General features: G+C 32.0%; 1 protein-coding gene and 1 long non-coding RNA gene across 2 annotated transcripts; one reads left to right on the top strand and one right to left on the bottom strand.

The window, feature by feature from the left end:
* Positions 1-543: 543 nt before the first annotated feature.
* Positions 544-3,892, bottom strand: LOC128223040 (uncharacterized). Its single transcript, XM_052932280.1, has 2 exons — positions 1,968-3,892; positions 544-1,515 (listed from the first exon to the last, which is right to left on the bottom strand). Exons 1-2 carry the CDS (start codon positions 2,114-2,116, stop codon positions 1,332-1,334), a joined length of 333 nt encoding a protein of 110 aa, XP_052788240.1. The 5' UTR covers positions 2,117-3,892; the 3' UTR covers positions 544-1,331.
* Positions 3,893-11,050: 7,158 nt separating this feature from the next.
* On the top strand, positions 11,051-12,673 carry LOC128223042 (uncharacterized). Its single transcript, XR_008259277.1, has 3 exons — positions 11,051-11,160; positions 11,721-11,845; positions 12,381-12,673. It is a non-coding gene; the product is annotated as an uncharacterized LOC128223042 (long non-coding RNA).
* Positions 12,674-13,779: the final 1,106 nt, after the last annotated feature.

Consider the following 13,779-nt stretch of genomic DNA (forward strand, 5'->3'; position numbering starts at 1 on the left):
TAAGTTAATTAAGAAGCATGATGCTAGGAGAACTGTTCATAGATCATAGCCGTTAAAATCCTATTTTATTAACATTTAAAAAAAACAGGTTAACTCTTGTTTCCATTGATCATTCTAAGACGGTACACCAATGTCACTTAATAACGATTTATTTTAATGCTGAATCTTTTAAATGTGGGAGTTGTTAAGGATTGCTGGGATAAGAGTGAGGTTTGTGCACATAAACTGGTTTAAACCCCCAGTAAATTTATATTTTTACTGACCGTTCCAAGGCGATACCAAACAATTATTGATAAACATACCTATTTTTATATATATAATATGTATGCACTGTGCTGTTTGTGGATTTTGTGCTGTTCTTCTGTGCTTCTTGTTTGTGATTTTGTGTTCTATGTCTTAGACGTTTGCCCAGTGCCACTAAACCGGGTCTATGTTTAAACTTTTCACTACTGAGCTTGTTTCTGTAGCTTTTTGCATAAATATTGTCTTGTGACACTGTGTGCCTTTTTCATTGAGTGAATGGAAGAAATAAAAACAAAAACCTAACTTTTGTGCACATGTTATTGCATATGGCAGTTGAAAGCATAATACATAAACGAAACATATGTCAGTATAGTCGATTAGGGTCCTCCTCTAAGAAGATTGTAGCTATGTTTAGACTGAAATGATGATGTTTTTTATTTGTTTACATTATGAAACGTTAACTCGGACCCTTTTTTAGGAAAGAGCCTGAAACTACTTAGTATCCGATAGTGACTTCGTAACACAGTATGATATTAATGACAAACATTAATTAATTCCGATGCAATTTCATTTTGTGAAGAAAACATAGAAAAAAAAGTCTGAAGATTTACCAAGATCAAGGATCATCAAGATCAAAAACACACAAACTGGGATACAAAAACGCAACAAAAAAATAATGCAAACTTTACACAAATAACATATTTTTACTATAAAAAGGTTTTAAAAATCATTCATTTTCATAAATAATATTTCATTTTGTTACTTTTTTCATGTGCTAATATTGCTATAAAATACAAAGGTACTGAAAACTCTTCATAAATTGAAATAACGTATCAAAATTTCATAAAGTAAGGCTAATTCGCTACAAGTTTGAAATATGAAATATAAAGCATGTCCAAATTTGAAAAAAAGAAACACAATTTTTTTGTTAAAGGCGCATAAATGAATGTATTTTTATTAAACAATATATATAAAAGAAATGAAAAGTCTTAAGATAATAGTATCGTCGGCAGCAGGATTCGAAGCCAGGAAGTCTAGTTCTGAAGTCAAAGCTGATGCATCTACAAATATATATTATGTTCTTTTCATTAGTTATATGCCTTGCAACAGCAATAATTTGGACCGCAGTGGTTGGCTCTCCATGTACATCCACCACTTCCGTAGCTATAGGACCCCAGGTTCACTTTGCCAGAGTCCGGCTGGTCGAATTCAGCATTTGGGATCAAGATTGGGTGGCTCTTTATTACATTGAAGGCGTCGAAACATCCCACACTGAAAACAACAACAACAGATTATATGTTTAACTTTTAATATAATTTAAATTTCATGGACCGCATTTAAACTTACCGTATTGATATACAGTATACGCGTGTAGCTTTCAAATGAATATGACTTCAGAAAAATGGACTTCTGCTTAGGCCTGTGCTCGTGAAAGTTGACATTGTTTCCCTTTTGGTTAATAAAGAACTTACATATAAACTAATGATAATAAACTAATATATTCTGTGTATGCGGTTTGAAAATTATATCACAAAATGATGCTACAATCATTTCGGCACAAAAGCATCTGTTATTTCTAAACAATTAAAGTTACTGGAATGAGTAAAACAAGAGGCGCGTCAATATCACTTTCATAATGACAAAATATCAAATGATGAAACTTACACAATTGACTATCTGCCAATGCAACTGTTATTTTATAATTGACAACAAGCGACACCTACCTTTTTCGTTGATTTGAGATGGTCGACAGAATGCTTGCTTTAGCATTTGCGCATATGGTGTTGCAAGTAGGAGCCATAGTACAATCCCTGCGAAGAGCAAAGACCCATTCTGCTCCTGGGACCTTAGCAGCACAATAGGACTGGGCCATTACATCAAAGTAGCTGTAGTTGGTTATGTCATTTGCATTTCCAAAGGCTAGACGCCAGGTAGCTTAAGAAGAAATATAAATTTGTGCATGAGATAAATTATATTTTGCAAACTAATGGAGATTGAATGTATTGGTCGAAATGTCTTAGTGTTATATTTTTTATTTAATTTGGTTCATCATCACCATCATCATCATCATCATCATCATCATCGTCATCGTCGTCGTCGTCGTCGTCGTCGTCGTCATGATCATCATCATTATCATTATCATCATCAACATCATTGTTATAATAATCGTGACAATATTTATTATTATGAAAGCTAATTCAATGTCATAGTCAATACATTATCTTACAGTAATTATCATACATATTACATATTTAATATCATTATCAATTTAATTATCATTCTTGTTGTTGTTTTTTATCACTCTGCAGTGCCAACCCAAGTAGCCAAACATTTAAAGAAGACCCTTTTTAAGGATATCCCGCAACGGCTGCCATATATTGCACTATAAATGTATTGAAATATAATTTTAGCACATTAAATAAATAAAAACCAGTAAAAGTGAATGTAACATAGCTTGAATTTTGTATTTAAGAATTATGTTCGAGAAAAAAGAGCCGTAAACAGTGTTTTATGTGAGACTTGAAAAATTTAAAGAAACTATTGAATTAAATGCAAAGTCATGAGTGAAACAATTGAGATATAAAAGTCATTCAGTAACAAAGCATTAGTTTTTTATAAAGTAGTACAACATAAATAAGACATTCACTGTCATATCAAAATATCCTCCATATTGTAACGCCTCCAAAGTAGTTCATTTATACATGTCCTAACATGAGATAGTTTTTTGTTTGAAAGTATGGTGTATTGTCTTGGACGAAATGCAATAACATTGAATGCTAATCTTGTTCAACTGTTATTTAATAGAATTTTTTAATTATGTATGTGGTCCAAGACAGCTGCATACATACTTCATATGAATATAAATACGACATATCAAATATAAATCCGATAGAAAATCATATGTGAATCTGTACTTTTTCTCGAATAGTCATTTTTTCATCCACACATCCATCATTCTATTGAATTCCTTTTAAAAACATAACAAGTAACACGCATTGTTATCTTGGGTTAAGCGACTGAAATTTTCTGAAGCGGAAAGAAACCCAACATTTTGTGTATTATTTTTTACAATTTCGTTGACAAGACGTTTTGTGGGAAATTTAATCGAAAAGAAAAACCAGCGTATTATTTAAAACTCATTTTGTACAGCTATTTAAACAACGATTGCATTATTTTTAATGAAAGCTGATTTTTTTTTGTTCGCTGAATTGACTAAAGGACATCAAAAATTCACCAAAATGGCGGACATAGTTTGTACACATCGCCACGTGTTCCTACCTGTAGTGGGCATCATGCACTTATATACTGAAAATAAAGGTCATTTGGCACACGATGATATTTCATACCTTTTGAATATCACTTTAATATATATTTATTGTACATATGAGTGAAACAAATCACTAAGTATTTCTTTTTTTCAGTAAAACAACATTTTGGCTGTTGCTTGTCCAACATTTCAACAATTTATATTTACTTTCTTTCTTTTCGAGGCCATTTCATCATTAATCAAATGTTAATCATAAATTCCTTTGCATTTAAATTTTCATTATGTTTAAATGACATCTCAATTTGAACTGCGGAATAACCTCATAAAGCCGACATAAACCTAAAATAAAAAAAACAACAAAAACTTTCATGTTATTTACAATTTTTTAAAGTATTAGTAATACAAAAAATAACAAATTCACCATTGTTCGAGACATATTGAACGAGACGCAGTATTCAATAAAGAAACTACCGCACATTTGCCTTTATATACAAGAAGAAAAAACATTAACCGGAAAAAAACAAGCTTGACATCACCTAAAATCCGCGATGAAACCGAGACAAGAAAAAGGCAAAGGGAAAAGAACCGTTTGAGATATTAGAGCTTTATAGGTCTTACTGAACGACTTCAGACATGAAATAACAATAGTATCTACAAGTTGCTGTTTGGTATTTGTTCATATAAGTATTAAGTAAAAAAAATAGTAAAATAGTTCAATTTAAACATATTTTAAGAAAAACAAAACATGTTGCTTCCAAGAAATCCGTGAACAAGTCTCTTTAAAGTCACACTCTTATTCAAAATCAGCATATACATTTGTATAACAAACATAAAATTTGAGTGATAAACCTTTAACTACTTACTTAAAGGTGAGAGTGGTCTAGTGGTATAGGTGTCCGCCTCTCACCCAAGAGGTTGTGGGTTCGATCCCCACTAGGGGTACTTTCTCATGGCCTCTCAAAAAGGACACAGTACTGGTTTCTGCCCAGGAAACGAACTCGAGAGTGATCTTATAAGCTATCAGCTTTCGTCTCAATCGAGCTAAAATAACTTAGTATAAACCAACTACTTACTTAATAATGCATTTATGGAAAATATTAGTAACTGATAACAAGATCGTAACCTTGTATCTAATAGCAGAAAGCGCAAAAATATTAAATGATTGGTGAATGCTAAAAGATTTACGGTGTTCTACTATAGTCTCATAAGGTAGAAATACTGTGTTTTATGCTCATTTCTTTCAAATTAAACTCGGTATCCTTCATAAGAACTATTGTTTTCGACATTTATTCATCCTTTTTGGAATATTAAAGCAATATTATTAATTGTGGTTAATCTATGTTGGGAGTAAGAGTGCATCTTTAATATTCAGTTTACTCACATAACGGAACAGTGTATCAATACCTAAAGCCTTTTTCAAACAATATCAGCACAGCACATAATCAATATGTAATACAAGTTTAATGAGGATGAATTTAAAAAAAATCATTCAAATTATTATCTCACGAAAGTTACGCACGTATAGTTTGTTAATTAAAATAAAACTCAGAACAAACTAAGATTTTTCAGAGCTGTAAATACGTTAGTAAAAATTATTTCATAAAAAATGTTAAAAAGCGTAGAATTATGCTCTTTGTGAAATATATGTTTTGTGGCGTTGCTTGTCTCCCGTTCACTGTGAATTTGGCAATGATCACTATGTTTACTAAATAATGTATCAATAAATAGTAACAGATCAACCTTTATTGATAAAAAAGCGAGACATTTAAAAATGATTACAATGTAAATATTGTACAGCAATCTTTCTCATTTAAATAATGTTACTTGGTCGTTTAAATAATGTTACTTGGTCAATAATGTTACTCGGTCGTTTAAATAATGTTATCGGTCGTTTCAATTATGTTACTTGGTCGTTTCAATATTATTACTCGGTCGTTTCAATATTGTTACTCGGTCGTTTCAATAATGTTACTTGGTCGTTTCAATAATGTAACTCGGTCGTTTCAATAAGGTTACACGGTCGTTTCAATAATGTTACTCGGTCGTTTCAACAATGTAACTCGGTCGTTTCAATAATGTAACTCGGTCGTTTCAATAATGTAACTCGGTCGTTTCAATAATGTTACTCGGTCGTTGCAATAATGTAACTCGGTCGTTTCAATAATGATACTCGGTCGTTTCAATATTGTTACTCGGTCGTTTCAATAATGTAACTCGGTCGTTTCAATAATGTTACTTGGTCGTTTCAATAATGTAACTCGGTCGTTTCAATAATGTAACTCGGTCGTTTCAATAATGTTACTTGGTCGTTTCAATAATGTAACTCGGTCGTTTCAATAATGTAACTCGGTCGTTTCAATAATGTAACTCGGTCGTTTCAATAATGTTACTTGGTCGTTTCAATAATGTAACTCGGTCGTTTCAATAATGTAACTCGGTCGTTTCAATAATGTAACTCGGTCGTTTTAATATTGTTACTCGGTCGTTTCAATAATGTTACTTGGTCGTTTCAATAAGGTTACAGGGTCGTTTCAATAATGTTACTCGGTCGTTTCAATAATGTAACTCGGTCGTTTTAATAATGTATCTCGGTCGTTTCAATAATGTAACTCGGTCGTTTCAATTATGTTACTCGGTCGTTTCAATAATGTTACTCGGTCGTTTCAATTATTTTACTCGGTCGTTTAAATAATGTTACTCGGTCGTTTCAATTATGTTACTTGGTCGTTTCAATAAGGTTACACGGTCGTTTCAATAATGTTACTCGGTCGTTTCAATAATGTTACTTGGTCGTTTCAATTATGTTACTCGGTCGTTTCAATAATGTTACTCGGTCGTTTCAATAATGTAACTCGGTCGTTTCAATAATGTAACTCGGTCGTTTCAATAATGTTACTCGGTCGTTTCAATAATGTTGCTCGGTCGTTTCAATTATGTTACTCGGTCGTTTCAATAATGTTACTCGGTCGTTTCAATTATGTTACTCGGTCGTTTCAATAAAGTTACACGGTCGTTTCAATTATGTTACTCGGTCGTTTCAATATTGTTACTTGGTCGTTTCAATTATGTTACTCGGTCGTTTCAATAATGTTACTCGGTCGTTTCAATAATGTAACTCGGTCGTTTCAATAATGTAACTCGGTCGTTTCAATAATGTAACTCGGTCGTTTCAATAATGTTACTCGGTCGTTTCAATAATGTAACTCGGTCGTTTCAATAATGTAACTCGGTCGTTTCAATAATGTTACTCGGTCGTTTCAATAATGTTACTCGATCGTTTCAATAATGTTGTTCGGTCGTTTCAATTATGTTACTCGGTCGTTCCAAGGTCGTTTCAATAATGTAACTCGGTCGTTTCAATAATGTTACTCGGTCGTTTCAATAATGTTACTCGATCGTTTCAATAATGTTGTTCGGTCGTTTCAATTATGTTACTCGGTCGTTTCAATAATGTTACTCGGTCGTTTCAATTATGTTGCTCGGTCGTTTCAATTATGTTACTCGGTCGTTTCAATAATGTTACTCGGTCGTTTTAATAATGTTGCTCGGTCGTTTCAATTATGTTACTCGGTCGTTTCAATTATGATACTCGGTCGTTTCAATTATGATACTCGGTCGTTTCAATTATGTTACTCGGTCGTTTAAATCGGGTTGTTATGTCAAGTAGACTAATAGCTGAATAATGCGTATACTGATACTTGCACAAACATATATTTTAATTTGAGAAGTCTTTTCAGGTTTCGTCGCTACAAATTGCAAAACTCAATTCAACTAAGAAAGAAAATAACAAAAGTAATTAAATATTGAATGATCGTTAATTTAACTGAACGCGGACGTGAGTTTAATTATTTTGCAATCGTTCAAGTAAAAACAACTTGTTTGTTATATATTATTCGATGTAAGGATGACGTATTTTTCCACTTAACATCAAATCATAGGGCATATAAAATTCACATACTATAAAATGGAAAACCTTTAAAAATTCATATCGACAAAACGCAATATATCTTGATTTGTTTTTTATGATTAAATTCATGGTTTTATCCTCGTCTCAGCGAAGCATGCACAAAGCATCCTGTTTAAAATAAATTGAAAATGACTCATATATATAACAGTTGCGTTTCATTATGTCATCTTGCTAGAAGGCAATAACATCCGGCTTTAAAAACATGAATGTTGCAATAAATCAAGTACACTTAAATACACCACTTCAACTTAAATATAGCTAAGATGTTTTTATTGGGTGGTCCCAAAAACTGCCCAACCAATATTTGATTCATTTATATAGTTCAGTTTTAATTTTCACATGTTAAAATAGCGCCACGCAACTCCACACCCCTAAGTAACCCCTTCTTTGATGCGAAACCCTGATTCCGGCTCAATCGTAAGCTATAATAGTTAATTTCACATAATATCAAACGTTATCAAAAATACGTTTTGGTCTCAGAGTATGAACCGTAAATATTTATTTGATTTAATTAATTTTGTTTCATGTCATGAAATGTAATATGGAGATAAAGCACATCTAAACACAGATAATAATGCACATGCAATAAAATTTGTCAAAGAATTTCACCCATATACACTTCGACAATTTTCATATATAACACAGTTCGTCATTGCCATCGATGTGACTGAAATGAATTAACTAAGAAAAAAAAAGATGGGCCCATTCGGAACTAATCATATATGTTTAAAACTGATATGATATATGAGTAAACTTCATTTCGCATATGAGCAAACCTGACATCGTATATTAGCAAACCTGACATCGTATATGTGCAAACCTGATATCGTATATTAGCAAACCTGATATAGTATATTAGTAAACCTGACATCGTATATGAGTAAACCTGACATCGTATATAAGTTAACCTGATATCGTATATGAGTAAACCTGACATCGTATATGAGTAAACCTGATATCGTATATTAGTAAACCTGACATCGTATATGAGTAAACCTGACATCGTATATAAGTAAACCTGATATCGTATATGAGTAAACCTGATATCGTATATTAGTAAACCTGACATCGTATATTAGCAAACCTGACATTGTATATGAGTAAACCTGATACCGTATATAAGTAAACCTGATATCGTATATGAGTAAACCTGATATCGTATATGAGTAAACCTGACATCGTATATTAGCAAACCTGACATCGTATATTAGTAAAGCTGACATCGTATATTAGCAAACCTGATATCGTATATGAGTAAACCTGATATCGTATATTAGTAAACCTGATATCATACATAAGTTAACCTGATATCGTATATTAGCAAACCTGATATCGTATATGAGTAAACCTGATATCGTATATGAGTAAACCTGACATCGTATATAAGCTAACCTGATATCGTATATTAGTAAACCTGACATCGTATATAAGTAAACCTGATATCGTATATGAGTAAACCTGACATCGTATATTAGTAAACCTGATATCGTATTTTAGTAAACCTGATATCGTATATGAGTAAACCTGATATCGTATATGAGTAAACCTGACATCGTATATTAGTAAACCTGATATCGTATATAAGTAAACCTGACATCGTATATGAGTAAACCTGATATCGTATATGAGTAAACCTGACATCGAATATTAGTAAACCTGACATCGTATATTAGTAAACCTGACATCGTATATTAGTAAACCTGACATCGTATATTAGTAAACCTGACATCGTATATTAGTAAACCTGACATCGTATATGAGTAAACCTGACATCGTATATTAGTAAACCTGACATCGTATATTAGTAAACCTGACATCGTATATGAGTAAACCTGACATCGTATATGTGTAAACTTGATATCGTATATAAGTAAACCTGACATCGTATATGTGTAAACCTGACATCGTATATTAGTAAACCTGACATCGTATATTAGCAAACCTGACATCGTATATTAGTAAACCTGACATCGTATATTAGTAAACCTGACATCGTATATGTGTAAACCTGACATCGTAAATTAGTAAACCTGACATCGTATATTAGTAAACCTGACATCGTATATGTGTAAACCTGACATCGTATATTAGTAAACCTGACATCGTATATTAGCAAACCTGACACCGTATATGAGTTAACCTGACATCGTATATGAGTAAACCTGACATCGTATATTATTAAACCTGACATCGTATATGAGTAAACCTGACATCGTATATGAGTAAACCTGACATCGTATATGAGTAAACCTGACATCGTATATTAGTAAACCTGACATCGTATATTAGTAAACCTGACATCGTATATTAGTAAAACTGACATCGTATATTAGTAAACCTGATATCGTATATTAGTAAACCTGACATCGTATATTAGTAAACCTGACATCGTATATGAGTAAACCTGACATCGTATATTAGTAAACCTGACATCGTATATTAGTAAACCTGACATCGTATATTAGCAAACCTGACATCGTATATTAGCAAACCTGACATCGTATATTAGTAAACCTGACATCGTATATTAGCAAACCTGACATCGTATATGTGTAAACCTGACATCGTATATGTGTAAACCTTACATCGTATATTAGTAAACCTGACATCGTATATGTTTAAACCTGACATCGTATATTAGTAAACCTGACATCGTATATTAGTAAACCTGACATCGTATATGTGTAAACCTGACATCGTATATTAGTAAACCTGACATCGTATATGAGTAAACCTGACATCGTATATTAGTAAACCTGACATCGTATATTAGTAAACCTGATATCGTATATTAATAAACCTGACATCGTATATTAGTAAACCTGATATCGTATATGAGTAAACCTGACATCGTATATTAGTAAACCTGATATCGTATATAAGTAAACCTGACATCGTATATTAGTAAACCTGATATCGTATATGAGTAAACCTGACATCGTATATTAATAAACCTGACATCGTATATGTGTAAACCTGACATCGTATATTAGTAAACCTGACATCGTATATTAGTAAACCTGACATCGTATATTAGTAAACCTGACATCGTATATTAGTAAACCTGATATCGTATATGAGTAAACCTGACATCGTATATTAGTAAACCTGACATCGTATATGAGTAAACCTGACATCGTATATTAGTAAACCTGACATCGTATATTAGTAAACCTGATATCGTATATCAGTAAACCTGACATCGTATATTAGTAAACCTGATATCGTATATGAGTAAACCTGACATCGTATATTAGTAAACCTGACATCGTATATGAGTAAACCTGACATCGTATATTAGTAAACCTGACATCGTATATTAGCAAACCAGGGGTGCGTTTCAGAGACGATCGTTAAGGCGATCGTTAGCTGATTTTGTTAGTACGACCAAAATTACCGATCGGCACCGTTTCAGAGACGCAACGTGCACCTGCTTTATCGTCAATTCTGATCGTAAACCTACGACCGACTAGAGGCACTCGTAAGCTTAACGATCAAGATGGCGGATGAAGATTTTCTCCATATCAAAGTATATTTTAACTTTTTACCAACATTTAAGAGTTTAATATTGCGTTCACTGGTGTGGAATTTTCAAACAATGTTTAAAAATAGCTCAAAACAGTACGAAAATGTTCTATTTCCGCCGATCTGTCAAAAAAAAAGGATTTTAACTGTAGAAGATGTAAGCTTTTTGTTATATTTAGTCAATGCGCTGACATTGTGTACATCTTAGGCATTGAATATGATGTAGAATTTGATTTGCTTTCATTGCTGTGTAACATGTCCTGTAAAACATTTCTTGATATTCATATTTTTCGGATGGTTTTTAATTCGGATAAATAAATGCCTGTACAATAAACAGATTCAATGTAATGTTACCGGCCTCTATGGCATATTATAGTCAGTGAATTATTAAACAATGTTACCATTTATTGAATCATGTCATGATATAAACATTTCATTCTTTTCCTTATAGTTAAACATCTTAATCTGGTGCTATTAAAGTCTGTAAATATACCTGTACTGTAAACACCACTGTCACAACCAATTAGTTGGTTTATTTGATAGTTTAATACCATGCACAATATCTGGTCACAATGTAATCATTTTAATTCATCTTCACTTGTAAAAGCTGATTGTTTTTAATAAGTTATCATATGTTCTTTGTAGAACTTTGCAGTATCACTATATGTATACATGTGAGCATTCAAATGACAAAAGATACATCTTTTCTTTTTTCAGACATACCATTTGATACCGTGTGTACAACAAAAACCGAAGATGAAAGATTGACAACAAAGTGTCATGGTCTTGATGGAATATGCTCACAGTGCTCCTCAGACCTCTTAGACATATATTTAATAATGGTATGGAAAAGGGAAATAAAATCTAATGCTTGTGTTATAAAATATAATATACTGTAGGTATAGTTAACATATGAACACATTGTCATAAGGACTATTAAAGTAATTTAACTGCAAAACCATTTTATGTATCTGCAGTTAACGCACAGGCTATGTGCAGATGATAATTGATATTCTATATTCTCACTTTTTAAAGTTTAAAATTCAATAGGACACAAACCAATTTTATGAATAATACAATGAATTTTATATTAATACCTTGTTGAGCATCTTATATATAAATTTTGAGCAGTTAATACTGGTATAACATATGTGATATTTAGCTAGGTATAAACATTGAACTAGAAATAAATTGGTACCAGAATGGTGTGTTTCATGTTTTCTTACATACCCTACTTATTTTCATTTTTTTTTAAATTAGAAATAGTTTTTATAAAATATACAAACATGTAAACTATTAAAAGGTGTAACATAAATGTATTGTTGTACTATGTTGTGCTGTATTAAACAATATATTATAACTTTTTGTCTTTTTCAGGCCACTGAGTCATCCAAGGTTTCAGACATCTAGAATATGCTCATGGTCAGTCTTCAAGATACTCACCCAAGCATTCCAATGTGAATAAGGATACTGTGACAAAACAGTACTTACCAACATCCACTGAAGATACCAGACCAAGCAGACTTTAAGCTACATATATATAGACACAGACAATACAATTCATTGCATATTCCAACACAGCATAAAATTTCAAACTGTTTCATAGGCAGTGAGGCATTTGTGCTAACCTCATAAGTTGAAATGATTTTTCTTTTAAGTTTGACTTTGAATTGAAAAAGCCATTAACATTTGATTTTCCAAAACATATATTTATACAGTGTCATCTGTCCGTTTGTACATATTTTCCTCCAAGCATTTAAACAATGTTGAATTATAATGGAAAAATTTAAATGAAACATTTATTGAATCCTATGATAATATATGAAACACACACAACCATGGTTGTTCATGTAATATTACCATTGATTTAATTTTGATGAAACGTTCATACTACTTTTTTATAGAAATTTAGTGAATGTTTTGATATTTCTGAATACAAATAACTTGTTGTTGTTGTTATTTTACTTTGACTGGCATCTTTCAACACACATTGGTGTATATAGTGTATACTCCAGTGTAGGTTATAAAATAATAGAAACAGTAGATAATATTTGCATGAAACTCTGAACATATAACCACTTTGACAATCTGCACCACTTATTAAGCTACTGTTTTGTTAAATAATGCGTTTTGATGAGACTAGCTTGTAAAATAGCTATATTTCTTTTAGTCATTATGTGTATCAAGTCTTTGAATCATGTCAGCAACTGTTTATTTTATCAAGTATTATGAATGGATCTAATATACTGTTTATTTAACAGTTATCACAACGATTGACACAATAAAGATTGATTTATGAATTGTCTTCATACAACATATCCAACCAGTCAAAATTATATTTTTGAACCATTTCCCAAATGCAATACCTCTAACTCAAAGTGTTGATGCATAAAAGTATGAACTTTACCTTATATGAACTAATGCCAGTTGTTGGGAATACGAATCAGTCATCATCATCATCATCATCATCATCATCATCATCATCATCATCATCATCATCATCATCATCATCATCATCATCATCATCATCATCATCATCATCATCATCATCATCATCATCATCATCATCATCATCATCATCATCATCATCATCATCATCATCACCACCATCATCATCATCATCATCATCACCAACACCACCACCATCATCAATCATCAACAACATTTACGCATCATCATTGTCATCATCGTTACATCATAAATAGTATCATTGTCGTCGTACCATCACCATCATTATAATCATTATATTCATCATCGTCGTTGTCTCTGCATTATC

Source organism: Mya arenaria, chromosome 17 (genome assembly GCF_026914265.1).
Source record: "Mya arenaria isolate MELC-2E11 chromosome 17, ASM2691426v1".
In the NCBI taxonomy this organism is placed as follows: domain Eukaryota; kingdom Metazoa; phylum Mollusca; class Bivalvia; order Myida; family Myidae; genus Mya; species Mya arenaria.